Source organism: Lissotriton helveticus, chromosome 4_1, assembly GCF_964261635.1.
Source record: "Lissotriton helveticus chromosome 4_1, aLisHel1.1, whole genome shotgun sequence".
In the NCBI taxonomy this organism is placed as follows: domain Eukaryota; kingdom Metazoa; phylum Chordata; class Amphibia; order Caudata; family Salamandridae; genus Lissotriton; species Lissotriton helveticus.
Window position 1 is genome coordinate 124,516,954 of NC_136063.1, and position 22,859 is coordinate 124,539,812.

Here is a 22,859-nt window from a genome sequence, read left to right on the forward strand (position 1 = left end):
CATTACAGCTAAGGGAGAGCTACTGCTGCTGAGTGCCCACACCTTTGCTAACTTTGCCTCATTTTGATTTGCCCTGCAGGCCGTCGCAGCTAAGGGAGAGCTGCTGCCGCTGAGTGCCCGCATCTTGTTCACCATTTTCGAGGATTGTCGCTATCGTCTCGTGGGCCACCTCAGCTAAGAGAGAGCTGCTGCCCCTGTCAGCCCACCACGGAGCTCCAAGACGGGAGTTATCGCCATCCCCAGCCCGGGCCGTTGCAGCCGTGTGTTGCTGCCTCTGAGAGCCCGCATGTCCCCAAGTGCACAAATAATTGTGGGTGCACGCTGCAGACCTCTGTAGCTCCGACTTGTGGTCACTGGGAGTCCGCCTGTTACCGTCTCCACTTCTTCGAGTAGTTGCTTGCTGTGCCCCGTTTCAAGGGCAGGTACCTAGTGCGCAACGGGTCGCATAGGCCCCAGCCTTTTTGAGTCGCTACTAGTTTACATGCATTGTAGCTTGTTGAAACACTTTGAGAGTTTTGAGTTAAACTGTTAGATAAAGATATTAATTTTCTATACCAACCTGAGTTGTGTCCTTTTGTGATGTTGTTACTGCCTTGTTATACATGGTCATAAATGCTTCACACACTGCCTCTGAGATAGGCCTAACTGCTCATGCTACGTTACCACAGGGTTGAGCAGGGGTTGTCTTAAGGGGTAGCCCACTTGCCCTGACTTAGAAAAAAGGGTCCCTATTTGGACATTGGCACTAGCCAATCAGCTATCAGTGTGGATTATTTCTCAGTCTCCTTTTGCCAAGAGTTTAGGACTTACTGAGCCTCCTGCTCGCTAAATGCTAGCTTTGTATAGCCATCCTTTATTATTTTTAAACGACCAGGCTCCTGGAGATAAACCTGCGCACCAGTTGCCTTCAGGGGGTCGATAAGTTGGTGTAGCTTCCATCGCCGATCCATGGTGCCCTTGTAAATGTCAGATCTGAAAAATATTGAAAGTGAATCCGTACGTATAGGGGTAGTAGGCCTCGCCTTGATGGAGACCGCTTGACGTAGTAAGAAATTGCCCAAACAGATTAGAATGGGCGTAGTAAAGCGACCAAGAGGTTTGTTAGAAATCATTGGTAACCTACAATCCACAGATTTAATACTCCCTGGATGTAAGTGCATCAGCCAGTACAATATATAGTGTGGCCATGCGTCATTATTCAATGGCTGACTCTAAACTGGCTGTAATGAACTCTGTCCTGTTTGGATTCAACGTAATGGCATTGGAGGTACGATTGCATGCAATGTAAAGCTCCTGTATGAGGCGCTCAGTACTCCGTGTACTAGTCTTCTAGACCTGGACAGCAAACTATGGCTGCTAACGACCAGAGATATGGGGGCATATTACCAACGTTAAGCGATATTTATCGTTAACGATGCTTAGCAACGAATTCTTTACCGCTAAGCATCGTCAGAAATTATCGCAGATAAACCTTGCTATTATCAAGGTTTATCGCAAATGCGATAAAAAACTGCCGCAATGCATGAATATCGCTGAAAAGTCAGCGATATTCATGCATTACCGAGCTAATGCTCTTAGCCATGTTATCCACCTCCCATTGGATAACATGGCTAAGAACTGCTATGGGCAGGTGTTAGTTTTTGGAGATATTCGCGCTTAGCGCGAATATCTCCAAAAGTTGGTAATAGGAGATAGCGATGTTAGCGACTGTTTCCAGTCGCTAACATCTTGGCACGCCCACTTTGCATGTCATTAGTGATAAATATCACTGACATGCAAAGTGGGGCCCAAGATGGTCGCTATCTCCTACTAGCGGTCGCTAACTGGTGTTAGCGACAGCTAGGTAATAGGGAGATAATTTTATCTCCGCTTTCTTGGCTTTTAAAGCCAAAAAAGCGGAGATAAACCCCCTTGATAATATGCCCCATGATTCTTCCCTCCTGCTGCTGAGCAAGCTCGAGAAAGGTAAGGCAGGATAATAGGTTTCCTACCAGTTCAGAGAGACGTTAGCTCCCGCTGCAGCACAAAATGGGACAAATGAAATGGGAGTAACCTCCACACTGTTCAGCCCCTCCTGTGGGATGGACCCCTAAAATCTCCCAACTCTTTTCTTAGGGTACTTATGGGCATGCCTATTGGTGGGTCCTTGGATTCATAGTGGGACAAGATTCAGATCCGAAACCACTTCATGCTCAATCATCTGTGTACTTTGGACTTTGTTAGACTTTGCTTTGATAACTGAGACTGCAACTGGGAAGACTCCTTCTGCTCCTGTTCTCGTCGTCATGCCAGTCTTCTGCATCATCTGTGCCTGTGCTCCATACAGTCACTTCTACAGACCTGTGGACATCCAAGACACCCAAAGGAATTTCCCTTGAAGTGAAGGAGTTACTTCCCTTTCTCTGCAGGCAAAGCAGGCACAGCAATAAAGCTGAGGGGTCTGCTGGTCTCGAGCTCCTTTTGGACCTGAAAGGTTCAGCAACACATGTGGTGGTTTTGCAACTCTGTTGAGGCCTGCACTGTTTTGATAGCAAGTATGAAGCCAGTATCTCTCTTCATAACTACTGGAGCAGTGCACCTGTGCACTTTGTCTACTTGCCAGTGCCAAGGCTTGTTGACTCTCTTCACCAGAGATCTTCAAGCTCCAAGAAGCTCCAGCCTCAAAAACCTTTTGCTGCACAGATCTTCACCTGTACTACTTCCTCTTCATGGTGTGCCAGCATCATTTGGTGAGCTTCTCGAGGTCCTCTTCCAACCACTGAGCCTACAGCCTTTTGTTCCTCTTGAGGGTCTTTTTTGGCTCCAGTGGGCTCCCCTGCTTGCTCCTGGTGAGTCATTTGGACCTTGCTGGTTCCAATACTGCACTATGTTTGACTGCTGTGTTGGTTGCTGTTGCCAAGGCTTTTTGTGTACAAGGCCTAAACTAAAACTACCCCAAATAGCAAAAAGAAAGTTGTTAGCACAGGGCGGGAAAAAGGCCTGGCAGCGAAGGGGTTAAGGGTTTAAAAGGTTGCAGAAGATGCTAAGATACCACACAGAATATGCACTCTCTTAAATGTAAGAATACATTTGAAATTCCTAAAAGAAATATCATGTTTGTATCATAGCAGAGAACAATTCAAAAAGATCTGCATTTATATGTCTAAAACTACAACAGCTTTTCAGTCCATCCTTCCAGCAGCAATGTAATCAAGAGATGTCAGCTTCTGTATCATTTGTGAAAGAAAGGAATACATTAAGGGGTGAAAAACTCATTTACTGTTAGTTTCAACAGTGCCAACATTCAGTTTCAGTGTTGAAGTGTGTAATCGAAAAAGGATTGAGCAGCAATTCAGAATGAAAAAATATAGATGGTTTGTTTTACTTGTATTACTGAAATACATTGACTTTAATACTACCTAAACATCATGTGGTTTAGGTAACCAGTTTGTCTATGGTATGATAACAGTAGTGACCATAAGCATTCTTGCATGGTTCTTGTGGAAAATTAAAATCAGTTAGACAGTGCACCATATATGATTCTATGAGATACATCAATGCAACAAACGTAAGTCTGTATTGAAAGTCATAATCTGTCCTTACCTGATTTCTTTATGGTTACCACTTTTCTAGTAGTTTGACCTACTAGAGGATCTAAGAAATAAATTACAAAAACGTAATGACATTATTTACAGAATTCAAAATATTTTCAGCTAATTGGCTTTCTTTATTTTGGGCTGTATCTAGTCCTTCTTAGGATACATATTTCAACCTTACCAGGAATAGTAAAAATCAATCAATACAAACTTTGATTTAATTTTCGAAAATAATCATTTAAGTTTATAGTATACATGTATCCATACGCAAACTAGAAAACTTAATTCGAAAACTGATATATCGTTGTATAAAATGGATAAATAGGTAATGACTTTGAAAGTCTGAAACTTTCAAGACAGTGGAGATTCACAGTATATTATTATCAAGGTGCACATAAAACCCCAAATAAAAAATAGAAACAAAAAAAGCACAGTTTATGGGCAGGCCAGGAGTTGTAAAGATAGGTAGGCCGATCTGATTTGCTTAAATTCATATGCAGGGAAAATAGGTTTTAAAAATTTGTGCGGTAGGGCAGACAACTTAGGCTAAGCAAAACTTTGAGTAAAACTATGTGCATAGAGGTACAAATGGAAACATTATCACAAGTGCAGGGGGTTCAATTAGACTCTGAGCACCAAACACAGTTTCAGAATAACAATGCCTATTTTTAGTAGAAACAATGTTACTTGTATCTGAGTGTATTCCCCAGTCACATTGATCTTTGGTGGCTATAGTTATAATGGAAACATGTAATCCTTTTTTACAGGTTTTATTAACCAAATAACAAGATTATAATGCATTAAGTCAACCCATTCGATGAGCTCATGCACTAGCACTTTATTACGTGAATTCTTAAATAATCAGGACTTTTACCCAAGTGACCTTCCTTTTATATAATTCTTTCTTTTTCTTTAACTGATTGTGCATGGGCTAAACAGTATGTTCATAATTCATGTAATTGTTTTAATTAAATAAATCATGAAGGATGTGGCCAATATGGTGGGCGGCCAAGACGTCTTTCACTGTCTCTCCATCCTCGCCACTGAAATAGCTCTGAATAGCACATTGCCTGGCAATCAAATCAACCCGCGTCTGCAGTATTGGCCGGCAGAACTGAATTTAAGGTGGCCCTGAGTCAATCCCGTTTAGAGCCACAACTGCCTAATGGGTATGCCCCTGCAACCAAAGGGCCTTTCTGGTCCAGATGATTGCGACTAGCAGGTACCGCAGAGGAGCATAGCAGCTTCTCTAAAGGAGTCTAGCGTTACTGCGAGGTCTTGACTGCAGGGCAGATCGCCCAGCTGAAATCCAACCTGTGAAGCCCTTGCAGTGAGCTTCTGCAGAAGCAGAAGGTGAGACTTGCAGTAGATCTTCCCCCAGTATCCGGCCTGCCTTCTGTATGCTTCAGCGCCCTTTCATGGCCGTCAAGCCATGTGGGTGGCCTGCCTCTAGGGGGAGGTGTCAACTGGGACTCCCAATGTGCATCTAGGACAGAGAGCTGCATCGACTGAGCCTGACTTCCTGCGTTGGGAAACAAGTGCCTGGAGATTGGATGGCTTCAGCGGCATCCTAGGGGATTGTGGACACTCAGAGCAGACTGCTGAGAGGCTCACAGCTCGCTGCATGCAGTGATCACGTGGGACTCAAATTAAACTACACAGAGCTGGTTGGGCCTTTCTTCAGTGGGGGATCACAGCTCTGGGCTCTATGCCACCCACAGAGTGTTGTATGTGGATCACACCCTGAGCTGTACCTTTTTGCTGCAGGGACTTGGGGCCATTGAGGGGGACCTCTTTGTGTGTGACGTGATCTGCCTCCCTTTTGGGACATTGATTGCTCCGGCCCTGTCTTCAACAGTCTGTAAGCACCTAAAGGCCCGGTGATTGGAGCGAGATTAATCCCCATGGGGTGCATTAGAAGGGGCCTATTGATGCGGGGTCTTCCTCCTCCTGCTCCTTCACAGGGTCTTCCGCCGCCAAAGGACAGCTACGACAGTCTCTTAGGGTGAAACAAGGCCATGTCTATGGCCCAGTCCAAGATGGACCGCTCACTTCAGGACACACTCATGAAGCCCACTGAGGGACCATCGGGAATGAAACATCCACAGTGAACACTGCATACCCCTCCCCCGGAGTCTAATGATGCCGACAACTCAGTGACCCTCCCTTTCCTAGGAGCCTTATTCGATTCATTACGTGCAGACCTGTGGCGCTGAAGAAGGATCTCTCTTCAACCTTCCTGATGTGCGCCATGGGCAGGACAAAGTGGGAGGGAAGATCTCCACTTTGTAGAACAAACAAAGAGACATGTCACAGTGAGGAGCTTGAATGGCTGCACCCGGAGGTGCTCTGGCTGCCGAAACAACACATTGATGTGCAGGCTCATACCAAAGGCCTAGGATATTGCTCTGTGTGAAACAGTGTACGCATCCAAGGGGTCCCAACCGATGCCAAGAGAGCCATCTTGGTGGAATACTAAGGCATTCAGGTAATTTGTAACCTGATAACAGAAGTGACCAGAAGCACACCTATGCACAATACATGTGGATAAGATTTGACTTAAAAATCATCAGTAAAATCACAATGTACTATATGTGAGTCAGTGGAATTCTGTACGTAACGAAGTGCATTCAAGTAATAAGCAGTACTTACCTGGTTTCTTTAGGGTTAACACTTTTCTAGGAGTTGGACTCACTGTAGCAACTGAAAAAGGGGAGATTCCCAAACTGTAAAAACGGTATCTTCAAATTTCAAGATAGATTCAAATACAAACTCTTTATAAATTTTATGGTGCTTGCCAGTCCCATCTGAAATACATCTCTGAACCTTACTATAAATGCCAATAAACTGTAAAGCATATAGGACATGAAAGAGAACATAGAAAATACAGAAATTACTGATCCTAGCACTTCTACGAAAAGCACTGGGCACTGGGAAAATGAAATAATTTTTCGATGCTGCCAAGCGCTTAGACAACTTTATGTCACTTAATGCTGCAGTGCTGATGAACACTGCCAATACTCCATTACATGTCGCAATCTATGCACAAATGCATATTAAAGAAATATATAGAGAGAATGTGTGAAACTTATGTATTTACCTACAAGTACTTTAATATACATAATATGTGTACATTACTGAGAGAGTAGTCATTTTACTATACACAGGGTTGAAATAGCACTCCACTGGGCAACACAGGTTTGCAGATTCGGTAGCACAACTTTCATAATTTGAATTTCCATGCAGCTTCAGAAAAACAATGGTACAAAAGGGGGTGGTGATGGACTGAGCATCTGAATCAATCAAACACTCACACCCAGTCAAAAGATCTGGGTTTAATCCATCACCGTTCTTTAGCCCACTCTGCCACCCCAGTTCAGACATGGCTATATGCAAATCAGTCTGACCCTGTGCCTCATGGGAACAGTCCAGCCCGAACTGCCAAGCCATGTCTTCCCTGGACCGGAAACAAGCTTCCGAGGACCGGTTTCTGGCATTCCAGCCGTCTTCAGCCCGGCTTGCTTGAATCCAGTGGCAAATTGAGCAAGGGACTCATGTCTGGCAATACCCTGCCACACTTATGGTGGCCAAAAGCGGTACAAGAGGGGGTGGTGATGGACGGAGCATCTGAATCAATCAAACACTCACACCCAGTCAAAAGATCTGGGTTTAATCCATCACCGTTCTTTAGCCCACTCTGCCACCCCAGTTCAGACATGGCTATATGCAAATCAGTCTGACCCTGTGCCTCATGGGAACAGTCCAGCCCGAACTGCCAAGCCATGTCTTCCCTGGACCGGAAACAAGCTTCCGAGGACCGGTTTCTGGCATTCCAGCCGTCTTCAGCCCGGCTTGCTTGAATCCAGTGGCAAAGTGAGCAAGGGACTCATGTCTAAGCATACCCTGCCACACTTATGGTGGCCAAAAGCGGTACAAAAGGGGGTGGTGATGGACGGAGCATCTGAATCAATCAAACACTCACACCCAGTCAAAAGATCTGGGTTTAATCCATCACCGTTCTTTAGCCCACTCTGCCACCCCAGTTCAGACATGGCTATATGCAAATCAGTCTGACCCTGTGCCTCATGGGAACAGTCCAGCCCGAACTGCCAAGCCATGTCTTCCCAGGACCGGAAACAAGCTTCCGAGGACCGGTTTCTGGCATTCCAGACGTCTTCAGCCCGGCTTGCTTGAATCCAGTGGCAAAGTGAGCAAGGGACTCACGTCTGAGCATACCCTGCCACACTTATGGTGGCCAAAAGCGGTACAAAAGGGGGTGGTGATGGACGGAGCATCTGAATCAATCAAACACTCACACCTAGTCAAAAGATCTGGGTTTTATCCATCACCGTTCTTTAGCCCACTCTGCCACCCCAGTTCAGACATGGCTATATGCAAATCAGTCTGACCCTGTGCCTCATGGGAACAGTCCAGCCCGAACTGCCAAGCCATGTCTTCCCAGGACCGGAAACAAGCTTCCGAGGACCGGTTTCTGGCATTCCAGCCGTCATCAGCCCGGCTTGCTTGAATCCAGTGGCAAAGTGAGCAAGGGACTCATGTCTGAGCATACCCTGCCACACTTATGGTGGCCAAAAGCGGTACAAAAGGGGGTGGTGATGGACGGAGCATCTGAATCAATCAAACACTCACACCCAGTCAAAAGATCTGGGTTTAATCCATCACCGTTCTTTAGCCCACTCTGCCACCCCAGTTCAGACATGGCTATATGCAAATCAGTCTGACCCTGTGCCTCATGGGAACAGTCCAGCCCGAACTGCCAAGCCATGTCTTCCCAGGACCGGAAACAAGCTTCCGAGGACCGGTTTCTGGCATTCCAGCCGTCTTCAGCCCGGCTTGCTTGAATCCAGTGGCAAAGTGAGCAAGGGACTCATGTCTGAGCATACCCTGCCACACTTATGGTGGCCAAAAGCGGTACAAAAGGGGGTGGTGATGGACGGAGCATCTGAATCAATCAAACACTCACACCCAGTCAAAAGATCTGGGTTTAATCCATCACCGTTCTTTAGCCCACTCTGCCACCCCAGTTCAGACATGGCTATATGCAAATCAGTCTGACCCTGTGCCTCCTGGGAGCAGTCCAGCCCGAACTGCCAAGCCATGTCTTCCCTGGACCGGAAACAAGCTTCCGAGGACCGGTTTCTGGCATTCCAGCCGTCTTCAGCCCGGCTTGCTTGAATCCAGTGGCAAAGTGAGCAAGGGACTCACGTCTGAGCATACCCTGCCACACTTATGGCGGCCAAAAGCGGTACAAAAGGGGGTGGTGATGGACGAAGCATCTGAATCAATGAAACACTCACACCCAGTCAAAATATCTGGGTTTAATCCATCACTGTTCTTTAGCCCACTCTGCCACCCCAGTTCAGACATGGCTATATGCAAATCAGTCTGACCCTGTGCCTCATGGGAACAGTCCAGCCCGAACTGCCAAGCCATCTCTTCCCTGGACCGGAAACAAGCTTCCGAGGACCGGTTTCTGGCATTCCAGCCGTCTTCAGACCGGCTTGCTTGAATCCAGTGGCAAAGTGAGCAAGGGACTCACGTCTGAGCATACCCTGCCACACTTATGGCGGCCAAAAGCGGTACAAAAGGGGGTGGTGATGGACGGAGCATCTGAATCAATCAAACACTCATACCCAGTCAAAAGATCTGGGTTTAATCCATCACCGTTCTTTAACCCACTCTGCCACCCCAGTTCAGACATGGCTATATGCAAATCAGTCTGACCCTGTGCCTCATGGGAACAGTCCAGCCCGAACTGCCAAGCCATGTCTTCCCTGGACCGGAAACAAGCTTCCGAGGACTGGTTTCTGGCATTCCAGCCGTCTTCACCCCGGCTTGCTTGACTCCAGGTGCAAAGTGAGCAAGAGACTCACGTCTGAGCATACCCTGCCACACTTATGGTGGCCAAAAGCGGTACAAAAGGGGGTGGTGATGGACGGAGCATCTGAATCAATCAAACACTCACACCCAGTCAAAAGATCTGGGTTTAATCCATCACCGTTCTTTAGCCCACTCTGCCACCCCAGTTCAGACATGGCTATATGCAAATCAGTCTGACCCTGTGCCTCATGGGAACAGTCCAGCCCGAACTGCCAAGCCATGTCTTCCCTGGTCCGGAAACAAGCTTCCTAGGACCGGTTTCTGACATTCCAGCCGTCTTCAGCCCGGCTTGCTTGAATCCAGTGGCAAAGTGAGCAAGGGACTCACGTCTGAGCATACCCTGCCACACTTATGGCGGCCAAAAGCGTTACAAAAGGGGGTGGTGATGGACGTCCATCATCCCCTTTTGTATCGCTTTGTTCACCCTAAGTTGGCAGGGTATGCTCAGACGTGAGTCCCTTGTTCACTTGGGCACTGGATTCAAGATAGCCTGGCTAATGAGGATTATGAATCGGAAACCGGTCCCAGGATGCTTGTTTCCGGTCCAGGGAAGTCATTGCTTGGCAGTTCGGGCTGGACTGTTACCATGAGGCACAGGGTCAGACTGATTTGCAAATTGCCATGTCTGAACTGGAGTGGCTGAGTGAACTAAAGAATGGTGATGGATTAAACCCAGATCAGTTGACTGGGGGTGAGTGTTTGATTTGCTCAAACGCTCCGTCCATCATCCCCTTTTGTATCGCTTTGTTCGCCCTAAGTTGGCAGGGTATGCTCAGACGTGAGTCCCTTGTTCACTTGCCCACTGGATTCAAGATAGCCTGGCTGATGAGGATTATGAATCCGAAACCGGTCTCAGGATGCTTGTTTCCGGTCCAGGGAAGACATGGCTTGGCAGTTTGGGCTGGACTGTTCCCATGAGGCACAGGGTCAGACTGATTTGCATTTTGCCATGTCTGAACTGGGGTGGCTGAGTGAACTAAAGAATGGTGATGGATTAAACCCAGATCAGTTGACTGGGGGTGTTTGATTTGCTCAAACGCTCCGTCCATCATCCCCTTTTGTATCGCTTTGTTCGCCCTAAGTTGGCAGGGTATGCTCAGACGTGAGTCCCTTGTTCACTTGGCCACTGGATTCAAGATAGTCTGGCTGATGAGGATTATGAATCCGAAACCGGTCCCAGGATGCTTGTTTCCGGTCCAGGGAAGACATGGCTTGGCAGTTCGGGTTGGACTGTTCCCATGAGGCACAGGGTCAGACTGATTTGCATATTGCCATGTCTGAACTGGGGTGGCAGAGTGAACTAAAGAATAGTGATAGATTAAACCCAGATCTTTTGACTGGGTGTGAGTGTTTGATTTGCTAAAACGCTCTGTCCATCATCCCCTTTTGTATCGCTCAGAAAAACAATGTACAAAACATAAAGTTTGAATCTGCAAAATATACAGTAAATTCTCAAAGGTTTGAAAGTTCAACATTCTAATGATGATTCAAACACAATGGCCATTAGTATCACCATCTAAATTCCTAGAAGCCATTTTGTGTCAAAAAAAGGAATACAGCTGAATGGAAATCATATAATGTCATATGAATGTAGCTTCTATTGCTACATTGTGTGTACAGAGATTTGAGTTTTAGAAATCTTTAATAATTACTGAAAAGTGGAATGGTCCAGAGAGTGTTGTGCTCATTGTTGAAATCCTTTGCTTGGTGACATCAGTGATCATTGCACAGAGCACCAACAAGGCCCATGGTAAACATCAATTGAACATGCACATCACATGTCTGTTTGCCATGAAACATTAGAAGCAGACTTCCATTAAATTATGGAGTTGCTTGGGCTAAACGTGACAATATCAAATAAATCTTGAAAACCAAAAAAGGGATAATATATCACACTTGCTGCAGTTCCTTCTTTACAAGTAGTAGTGTGATAAATGTACATTTAAATTACTTTTCGAACAATTCTTTTAACTCAAAGGGCAGCTTAAGACCCTATTCGATGGATTTCTGCGGTTTAACCAGCTCCAGATTAAGGTACTGAAAGTTTATAGAAGTTTCCCAGATGTCATGCAGATCTCAAATTTTTAGGAATACATTTGAACAGATCTGCACCTATATAATAAAAGCTAAAACAGATTATCAATACATCCTATTGGCATCAAGGTGATGTCAGTTCCTGTAACCATTTTTGAAAAAAGAAATATGCCAAGGGGAAAAGGAGTGTTGGAGTGTTATAGTAATACATGAAATGGAGAAGCACATCAAAATATAAAAAGCCTATAATATATTAAGTGGTTTGTTTTACTTGTCCTCCTATGTGATTTGATAGAATATTGTAATGTCACACATCTTTTTTTTCAAACAGTTTTTATTATGTCAATGGTCGATTACAGTGCAGAGCTCCTTATCCCAGGAGACACCTGCCAGATTAGACATTGCAAATTATTGACATTGACAAGTAGTTTATACAGTATCATTATCATAATCGGATTGGACAACACAACGTAAACGCATTAACTCCCCCGTTGCACTTTTTCATCACTACATCCTATTTGCCACTACTTTGCCCACCCTAGCAGACAATGACCATCACCAGACAACCAGTCTTCTACCCTAGAGGTCCACACACCAACGTAAATATGGATGCATCCACCGGTGGCATCGGATCTTAGTAATATCTTGATAATCTGCCCATCTTTTCCAAATATTGGGGTGCTTGTGCGGGCAACTTCTGGACCCAAAAATCGGAATCTCCAGCCCCATGCAGAATTAGGTCCCCTTTTCCATGCCAATTGAGAAGGTGGGGTCGGTGCCTTCCACAGCCTTGCCAAGTCCCTCTTAGCCAGTGTCAGTCGCAACCGTAAGATGTGTCTCTTATATATTTTGTCTCCAATACCCACCATGTTATTCAGAATTGCTAATCTTGGGGAGGATAGGAGCACCCATCCCAACACATCAGCTGGACAGGCCAGAACCCTCTGCCAAAATCTTGCGAGTGCTGTGCAAGGCCAGATCATTTGTATCAAGGACCCCTTCTCCCAACCACACCACAGGCACATCGGGGCTGACACTAGACCCGCTCTTCACCACCTAAGCGTTGTGTTGTGAACCCGATGGAGGTATTTAAATTGAATGAGATGTAACCATGTTGCTATCGCTGCTCCCCATGGGGAGGCCAGTGCATCCATCCAATCATCTTCATTGATTGGGCCAAGATCACCCACCTAGCCTCCCTAAGCTTAGCCAATGTCTTGGAGCTATTGGTTACTAGTGACCGGTAAATTTTCAAGATTTTATGGTCGCACATATCACCCATAAATACCTTGGCCTCTATTGGACTAAATTTGGGCAGAGCTTCTAAGTCCGAAATGCTAGGACGGATGGCATGCCGAAATTGGAGATATCTATAGAATTATATTTTAGGTATCTGATAGTCCTGTTGGAGATCTTGGAGTGATTTCAAAATTGCATCTCACATCACGTCCCCCAACTTTGAGATTCCTATGTTATCCCAACCTCGGAAGCCGGACAACGCAGCCAGCCATGGCAAGGGGCCATTATACCACTAAACAGAGCCATATAATTTGATTGAACAACCGATGTGGCCAATCCCCCACAGTAAGTCGATTGAAAGCGCGTACGCAGTGCCACTCTGGCCTCCACCCCCATATCCACAGAAACTGGCCCAGTGCCAAGTTAACCTGGTGAAACCATGTTGGGAGTATCGGGTATGGGTGATTCTGCAAATGGTAATGCAGACGCGGTAGCAACACCATTTTAAAGATAGCTAATCTACCATAGATAGAGAGGGGCATATGCGACCACATTTTCATCTCCTCTTGGACCTGTGCCCATATCGGAATGATATTTCTGTCCCAAGCCACCCTCTACACATCTGACAGAAAGACTCGCAGGTATTTCACGCCCTCTGTCATCACCTGTGCTGCCGATGCCCATGGGCGCAAGCCATTTGCACACCCCCAGTGCCCACAGAGTAGACTTATGCGGATTCATAAAAAGGCCAGAAGTTTACCCAAAGCTTTGCACGACACAAAGCAGTCTTAGTCCCATCTTGTTGATGTCCATCAGAAAGAATAGGACATCATCCACAAATAATGCGATGTGGTCCAAGAGCCCATGATCCTACTCAAATCCTGCATCCAAATGCACCCATGCTCCCTTGCTAGAGCAAAAAGGTATGGTGTTAAGGGACACCCCTGATGGGTGCCCCTGCTGATGGAAAAAGGAAGGAGGTGGATCCCGCAATCCGCAGACGACATGAGATCCGTATATAACAATTTCAAGTAGGACTGAAAGCGCTGTCCCATGTTGACGTGGTCTAGGAGTGCGAACAAGTACACCCAACTAAGGCAGTTGAATGCCTTGTCCATGTCTGCCAGCAAAAGGGTGGCCTGCACCCCCTTCCCTTGGATGCTGGAAATGGCCATGTGGGCTCGCTGGATGTTGTTACGCGTAGCCCTCTGTGGCATAAAACTGGCCTGGTCTGGATGGACCAAGGCAGTTATGTGGGGTTTAAGTCGATTGGCTAACACCTTGGCTAAGATCTTTGCCTCAACATTTTGAAGTGAGATGGGGCGGTATGAAGCATGTTGGTCTGGTGGCCTGCCCAGTTTGTGGAACACTTCCACTTCTGCATGCCTCGAGTCTCACGGCAGACAACCCTGATCTCTCGGCTCGTCTACAACGCGTAGAAAATGAGGCCCCAGTTTAGAAAAGTATTTCTTGAAGAATTAGCATGGGAACCGGTCGGTGGGGAATGGTCGGATAAACCTATTGGGAGAATCTCAGCTGCTCTCACTCTATCAAAGGTGCCCATTGGCGCAAAGAGATAGTCAAGACAGGAGAAAATCATGAGTTGTCAAGAAGTACGTGTATCCTTGCTCCTTGGTATTGATGAAGCAAAGCTTCGCATTTGCGACGTGCTGTATTCATGAACCTCGTCCATGTATAATCAAATAATAAGTTGTACGTCTTACTAACGTTTATTCTATGTTTAAACGAGCTTCCCCGACGCTTGCCTATGTGTTTTACTAAAATAATTAACTCGAGTCTTTTAAAATGGCCGCTGCTTGGAAATAAGTGTCTGCGCATGCGTCAGTCACACTCACGTGTCCTGACGTGTTTGCAGGTTTGGAGGGAAATAGTTGCGCATGCGTAATACATAGCTTTGCCAGTAACGTGGTACTGCTCGTGCCACTGCTCTTGTACATGTTTATATGTAGCTAACATTTAGACTGCATAAGTATATTTCTTAGTGATAAGTTGAAAGTACAAACCCTGTGATGTGTTTTCATAACGTTATTTCTATGTATTAATTTGTTCTCGCTTACTTTTCATGTACTGCGGGGAACGGGGGTCTGTCTGAACTGAGAGCCATCTTGGAGGTCCTTACTGCGCATGACCGTCCGCCTGGGGAGAAGTCAACCTTGGCTGGTGGAACTCAGCCAGCTGGCAGGGATGGGCAAGATGCTCCTGAGAACTGACCTGCGAACTCAGCAGGACGGAGTCATGTGTCCCCATTTTTGAAACAATGTACAATTGTCATTGTATTTCCCTGAATTTTCTCATGAGAACCCCAATCTCGCTAGGCGGTACCCAAAGATGCAAAGTAGGCATCCAAATAGTGTATTCTGATTGGTGTGTTACCCAAATCCTATCTTAGGACCAATCCAAATTGAGGGATTCTGACACTTTGCAACATTGGGGGGTGGTACACCGTCCCCAAACTGTATATCTACCCTGGGTTCACCTAGGGAAATTGTCCGACTTGTCTGGTTTAGCTGACCTGTCACTGACCCATCGTACTCAATAGGTGACTGAAGATACAGAGCGCTGCGGAGCACTCTGTCCGAAATTGACCATAGACTAAGGTTTTACTGAACCTTAAAGTGCTGGCGAAGCACTTTGCTGGGAGTTCGCTGACCCAATCGGGGTCTTGATCGATAGCTGCAGAGAGGGTGAAGCGCAGGCGTTGCTTCCAAACTGCGGGTGCGGTCCTGTCCTGAGCGGTCCTGTCCTGAGGGTTTGCTGTCCTGTCCTGAGGTCCTGTCCTGATTCCTAATCTGAGGGTATCCTGTCCTGTCCTGGGTGTCCATTCTGCATCTGCTGTCCATTGAGGGGTATCCTTCCTTGAGGGTTTCCTGTCCTTAACTGACCCGTGGCCAGGGTTTGGTTTTCCCACCAGTCTAGGTAAATATTGCTCTAAAATTCTTTGAACTTGCACCTTTCTAATTTTCTGTCTTTTGCTTCAATAAAGACACACCTTTGCACATGTCGATTTTTCCATGCTTTTACCGCAAACTATTTGAATCATAAAGTCATTTGCCTATTTTCATAACGTTTTCCCATGTTACCCTACCTTTTAGAAATCATATTTTGCATTGCAGTTTGTCATTTCCTGATATGGTCTAGAACGGCCTTACTTAAATTTTCCAAAGAACTTTTGCCCTAAAATGCATAGCGTTTCCTGTTGCATCTCATATTAGTATTCCCATGATTACCCTGACTTTATTTCTGTATAGTTATGTACTCTTCATTATTTTGATTATTGATTGTCTTATTCTTGTAAACTTAATGCTCAACGAAAACGAACTTTAGATAAAGCTTTTAAAACTTCCAGTTGTCCGTGGTCATTTACAACAGTATTGAATGTCATTTTGGGTTGGTATTTTGCTGCCTTTCCTTTTACAGCTAGCTCCCTGATCCGTTGAGGTCATAGGTACCCGTATCGGTGGATGGTAAGTCGGGTACACTGAGTAATAACAGTAGGGAATTCACACAAATTGGTAGCAGCCTGTGAAGTCACCCTGTCAATGAATATTGTGAATTGAAAGTATATGGGCCCGAAGCCGGAAACGGCGAAATTATTGGCTGGGTGACCTCGCGCGCTCTATCAGTTTTTCTGGCTAGCAGAGGATGGTTAGGGACTAGTTGAAGGTTAGGCAGGATTAGTTAGGCTAGCTAAGTCGGTAGCTGCTAGTATATTAATGCTGCTATAAGAGCGGCTGTTCCGAGGGACCCGATCAATCTCTTGTAAATACGCCGCTTTGAAATTTATGAATTGTTTTATCATTGTTATTCTTGTTCTTATATTGTTATATGTACTAATCCATGCATTTGTAAACCGTCTCGTTCATTGTTGTCCGAACTCCCCGGGGAATTGAAAAGGCAAGTGGTGAATAGAATCCATTGCCTTGAGGTCGCAGGCTTAAGGAAAGTTAGGTGCAGGTTAGGATAACCGGGAAGCACTAACTAGGGTTTTTCTGAATACATGTGTGAATAAATGTCAGTAACAAGGTTCATTGGCAAAATTCCCATAGTGGCGTAACCTAGTAAGGGTCACATCGGAAGAGTAGCAGGTTCCTCGGAGCTTGGGTGAAAGCAGAGGGGTCCGCTGGGAAACCTTAGACTCGGATATATCCCGGAAGAGTGGATGAGTTTAGGGGAATAACAGGTTCACCGATGCTAGAGTGAAGGGTAGGCGGAAGAGATTTACCCGCAGCGTGTGAAAAGTAAATGGAAGTAGTTTACTTGCAGTAAAAGAAATCTTTCCTGTCTAGACACTTGAGCACTGTGGCGAATGTGTATTCGTTGTAAAATAACCAAGCACTAGCACTTTAGAAAGAAAGAAAGTTTCCGTTACCTTGTGAAGGGAGGGAGTCAGCCGCGAAGCGTCTCTGACGTCACTCCGTGCCGCACTGGGATTGGTAGAAGCAGTGGGCGGGTAGCGGGGCTGGAATTGTAAAGGAGGGGTGAAGTGCCGGAGCGTGAGGACAGTCTCACGAAGGGGCCGCGCACCCATTGGCCGAAATTATTTGAACGCGTGCACCCATTGGTCGCACAGAATTGCAAGACGCGTTCTGATTGGAGGTGACTTTGTAAACAGAGTTAAGCGTAGAAATCGTATGTGGCATTCGTATTGTCCAGAGACTAGACCCGATCCAAGAAACCAAGGGTTTGAAAGGGATCAGTGGAAAGCCAATAGATACGATATTATGTACGGGACTAAGAGAAAGATGTCCCTTGTAAATAGGGTAAAGAATTATTTCAAAACGGACAAACCGATAAAATCCAGAGAGGGCGTTATTGTACCGCCCCGAACACTCCCGCCTCGTTCATGATGTTTGACCGAGGGTACAATACCTGTGTGTGGTTGGAAAATTGGGTAAAGTACACAAAAGATGACGGAATATTGGCTTTTCCATTAGACGGTACTTTCAATGGTAGGATTTTATTTAATTTGAGAACCCGAATGAATGAATTGCATCCCAGACCGAGACTAACGCAGTATGAGGCATTAGAGGAATGGGAAATTGAGGCTTTCGAAAGAGAGAAACCCCGAATGGACAAAGGTCTGACCAAGTGGTACCCAAGGCTGAAACAAGAGACCAGGGATAAAAAGATGAAACAGTGGAGACAGAGCATGATTGTTGAGGGTCTGTTTCCCATGATGCCAGCAGGTACCCCTTCTGCGGGAGAGAAAAGGACAGAAAAGAGTAAGCATTGGGGAGCGCTTGGAGAGTCAGACGATGAATTGTTAGATGACATCTTTACGAGAAGTCCGCCCCCTTATGATGAGGGAGCCCGACTTTCCAGTACAGGAGGGAATCCCCAGCGTCCATCTATTAAGGAGGAGGACAGATCCCTAAGTAGGGGGGGAGGTGGTCAAGTACTGCCCTATTTTGAGAATCCTGGACCCGCGGAGGTACGAGAGATATATCCTAGAGTGCCCGTGAGCCCGGAGGAAAAATATTCCCGTGAAAGAGCTTTTTTCCCCGGACCTCTTTATGAAAACGAAGAAAAGCCATTAAGTTCAGGAATGCCCTTTTTGCAGCCTCCATATGGGGAGGAGCGCAGGTCATTTGGCACAGGAACTTTGTTCCCAAAACCAAATTATGGTGGAGGACCAAGTGAAACGCATCCTACTGCCCCGAGTCTTACCCCTCACCTGACCCCACAGATGATACCTGACCGGACATTAGGAAGAGTACTAGATGAAAGGGAGCAAGAGGCCCTAGCTAGACAGAGGACGGAAATAATTCAGAAAATCTCCCAGTTAAATACCAGTCCTGAGGCTTTGACTATTCCGGTAACAATTGGACCAGTGGTTCCATTGTATGGGAATAATCAGGGAAGTTCAAACACTCCAGTTATGAACCCAATCATGGCCCCGCCGAGGCAGGAGCCCCTACTGATAGACGATCAGTCCAGTGAGTGCGAGTCCGAAGTTGTGTTTTTGGACCTGCCAAACAAACAGACAGGGAAGGGAGTGCAGAAGAGGCATAATCCTTTTAATGCGAAAGAAATTAAATTAGAATCAACGTCAGGTACTAGGAGTGTCTCTCTGGTAACTCCGGAAGAAAGTGAAAATTGGAGTCGTGAATTAGAAAAACAGGCTCCGCAAACGAAACCTTTAGACCTCTACAAACTGAGGGTAGAAATAGAGGAATTAATGGCAGGAAATGTGGGATTGGACAGATTAAATACCTACTCTGAAGAAGAGTTGCTGTTTATGTGTAAAAGCCTTACCAGAAGTACCCGAGTGCTCCACGAAAAGCTGACAGACACCGCAGCTAGTATGGGGGTAGATATTTCCAGATCCAAGCCCTTACAAAAGCCTTACAGAGCTGAATTCTCAGACAAAGATATAGAGAACTTGAATGTGTCAGGGAAAAAGTTGCAGATTAAAGAGTTGTTAGCGATTTTGCAGAAATGGGGAGACGTGGAAAGATGGAAAAGCAGGTGGGCACGAAAGAAAGATGAGGCTCGAACCAGACAAATGACCCCTGAGTTCCCTTTGAGAGAAGTAGACAAGCCCGAAACATTATGCCCCATGCGTGAAGTGCCAGGTGGGAGGTATGTGCACGTTCCATGGTCCAGACAGGATATTGTGTCCTTTACTAACGATTTCCCGAAATTGCGCGAAAAGCCAGTTGACTGGTACCGGCAGGTGGAAAGGTTCGTAAAGGTGCAAAAATGCCTGTGGAAAGACCTGGATGGATTTTTCGACATTGTGGTCCCGGTAGATCTATGGACCGAGTGTAAAATAGCCATAGGCTGGCCTAGTGAGGAGTACCCGAGGGACTCTAACACAGGGGAGCCGTCGATTGAAGTGATGAAAAAATACGAACAAGTAATGTTGCATTTGAAAAATAAGGTGCCCGCAAAGGAAACTGATTGGACCAGGATAGATAGAACTACACAGGAGAGAGACGAGACAGTGCACTCCTATTATGAAAGGCTGTTGCAGGTGTTTAAAACATACAGTGGTATAGATAACATCGAGATGAAGGATATGACGCATTTCATTTACAAGTTTGTAAACGGTTTAAGGCCTGAAATTTGTCAGTGGATAAAAGATAACAAAATTTGTTGGCACTCCAAAAAGATAGACGAGGTCCTGCGGTACGCAAAGTACTGCGAGGACGAGATGGCAGAAAAGAAAAAGGCTCTCAAGGAGAAGGTCATGTGGGCTCAAGTGAAGCTCGCAGAACAGCAGGAAAAGCAGTTGAGTAATATGGCCAAAAACACTCAGAACCAAGGTCCTGGGGGTGGGGGAGGAGGCAAGCCCCGGCCCAAAATGAGCAGGGAAGAGGCTATGAAGAAATTTCCCTGTCACCAGTGCGGAGAAATTGGACACTGGCGTAACGAGTGTCCTTATTTGCCTGACGATAACCCCAAAACACCTGATTTAACTCCACAGACGCAGAAAGAAAGACCAAGAAAGACTCAACCACAGGTAAAAACGGTTCAGGTGCCCCGAGCTCCAAAGCAAGTACATAGGGGAAAAGCGACAGAGGGTGATGAGATAGAAGTCTGGGAAAGCAATGAGAACAGAAATGCAGCAACTTCGCAGTATCTGTTGAACGATACCTTCCTTTGTGATGACCAGTACTGACGGGGCCTGAGAGGGGAGGACGAGGAGTGCGTACTTGGCGCCTCCTTGCCGGTAGACCAGTCGGGACCATACATTGAAGGAAAGGTTGACGGAAACGATGTCACTTTTCTGTTGGACACTGGTGCTACCCGTTCTACTGTGAGAACAGTGGACGTTCCAAACCTACCCCTCTCGGGAGAAGCCATCCAAGTAGTAGGTGTATCTAATCAATTGATTAGTACTCCTGTTACCAAGCCCATGGAGATCTCAATTGGAAACTTTAAGGAAATGCATAGATTTGTCGTTTGCGACACCAGTCCAGTGAACTTACTGGGACGTGATTTGCTGTGCAAAATGAACTGTACCATCTTTTGCACACCAAAGGGTGTTGAAATTCAGACCCCAGATGAAGACGGCATTTATAAATTAATGTTAATCAGACCTGACTCAGAAATTAAACGAATGACCATGCAGGATTTGCCCAAAGAACTCCAAGAAGCAGTGAAGCCAGAAGTATGGGACTTTACTGGGAAAGATGTAGGGTTAATGAAAAACGTAGACCCCATACAGATAGCAATAAAGGACAATGCTGTATACCCCAATACTAAACCCTACAGAATGAATGCAGAAGTGAGAACAGGTGTTACTCTGGAAATACAGAAATTGCTAGAAGGAAACATCATACAGGAAGTAATGAGTAGCCCATGTAACTCACCGATTATGGGTATCAAGAAGCCTAGTGGCAAGTACAGAGTAGTGCAGGACCTACGAAAAGTCAACAAGATAGTAGTCCCCTGCTGTCCTATTGTCCCTAACCCAGCAGTGATTCTGTATCAGATTCCCTGGGATGCTGAGTGGTTCACTGTGATAGACCTATGTCATGCATTCTTTTCCATTCCCTTGCATCCAGATAGCAAATTTCTTTTCTCATTTGCCTTCAATGGTCACGTGTATGTCTGGAACAGGGTCCCTCAAGGGTACACAGAGAGCCCCTCTATCTTTAATCAGATCTTGAAAAAATGTTTGGAAACTTTGGTCTTACCTGGGAACTCTGTCCTAGTGCAGTACATAGACGACCTCATGGTGGCGTCTAAAAGTCATAGGGATTGTGTGATTGACACCATTGCCCTATTGAATCACCTGAGCCAGAAGGGACATAAAGTGGCCCCTGACAAATTACAGTTCTGTACAAAATCAGTGAAATATCTGGGACACCAGATAGAGAAAGGTGTCAGAAAAGTGACATCAGAAAGAGTAAGAATAATTCAAAAGATGCAGTTACCCCGTACTCAGAAAGAGATCAGAATGTTCCTGGGAGTAATAGGATACTGCAGGCAGTGGATTCTGGGATTTGCAGTCCTGGCTAGGCCTTTGATAAAAATGACCAAGAGAGGAACACCAGAAATTGTAGAATGGGATGATGAAAGCTTAACAGCCTTCACAAAATTGCGAGATTGTCTGTGTACAGCACCGGCATTGGGAATGCCAGACTATTCCAAAGAATTTGCCCTATTCTGTGACACTCGCGATAATTGCGCGTTGTCAGTCCTGACACAAGATCATGGCACAACGAGAAGGCCTGTGGCATATTTTTCTGCCACCCTGGATCCAGTGGCTGCTGGATTACCAGGTTGTCTGAAAGCAGTAGCTGCTACCTGCGCAAGTTTAGAGCAGAGTGAGTCCATTGTCATGGGACATCCGGTAACTGGGTATGTTCGACATGGAGTAGTAATTTTACTGACCAGAACAAAAACTCAGTATCTCACCCCTAGTCGGCTGACCAAATACGAGAGGATTCTTGTGGGTGCTGCAAATGTAAACATTGTTAGGTGCAGTATTCTGAACCCTGCCACCTTGCTCCCAGACCCAATGGATATGGAAGGTGGGGTGGATGATGAGCATGATTGCATTGATTTAACAGAATTCAACACCAAGCCACGCCCAGACATTAGAGAAACACCATTGCCTGTGCATGACAAGGAATTATTTGTGGATGGTTCTTGTCTAAGACATGAACAGGGAGGCCTGAGTGCTGCCTATGCGGTAGTCTCCTTAACCAAAATTGAAGAAGCAGGTTATCTGTTTGACATAAAGTCTGCACAAGTAGCCGAATTGATTGCTATGATAAAAGCTTGCAAAATTGGGAAAAACCTACGCATAACAGTGTATACTGACAGTCAGTACTGTTATGGGGTTGTGCATGACTTTGGCCAGTTATGGTTACAGAGGGAGTTCCTGACTTCATCAGGCACCCCTATTCGAAATGGAAAAGTTGTTCAAGACCTTTTAGAGGCAATCCAGTTACCAAAGGAACTGGCAGTGGTAAAATGTGTGGCTCATAAGAAGAGCATGGACACTGTATCACTGGGAAATGATTTTGCTGATCGAGTGGCCCAATGGTGCGCCAGAGATCGGTATATCGTAAATCCAAAACGAGGGGGGCCAGGAACCAGCTGCCAACTTCAGGTGTTTGAAGAAGTGCCTAC

General features: G+C 45.9%; 1 protein-coding gene across 1 annotated transcript in view; it reads right to left on the reverse strand.

Moving 5' to 3' along the window:
* The window catches only part of LOC144827955 (uncharacterized), a 456,431-nt gene that overhangs the window by 280,789 nt on the left and 152,783 nt on the right, over window positions 1-22,859 (reverse strand). The window contains exons 10-11 of the mRNA XM_078686115.1: window positions 6,228-6,278; window positions 3,583-3,633 (exon numbers count right to left, since the gene is read on the reverse strand). Coding sequence (XP_078542241.1) covers window positions 3,583-3,633; window positions 6,228-6,278 — 102 coding nt within the window. The remainder of the gene's footprint in view (window positions 1-3,582; window positions 3,634-6,227; window positions 6,279-22,859) is intronic.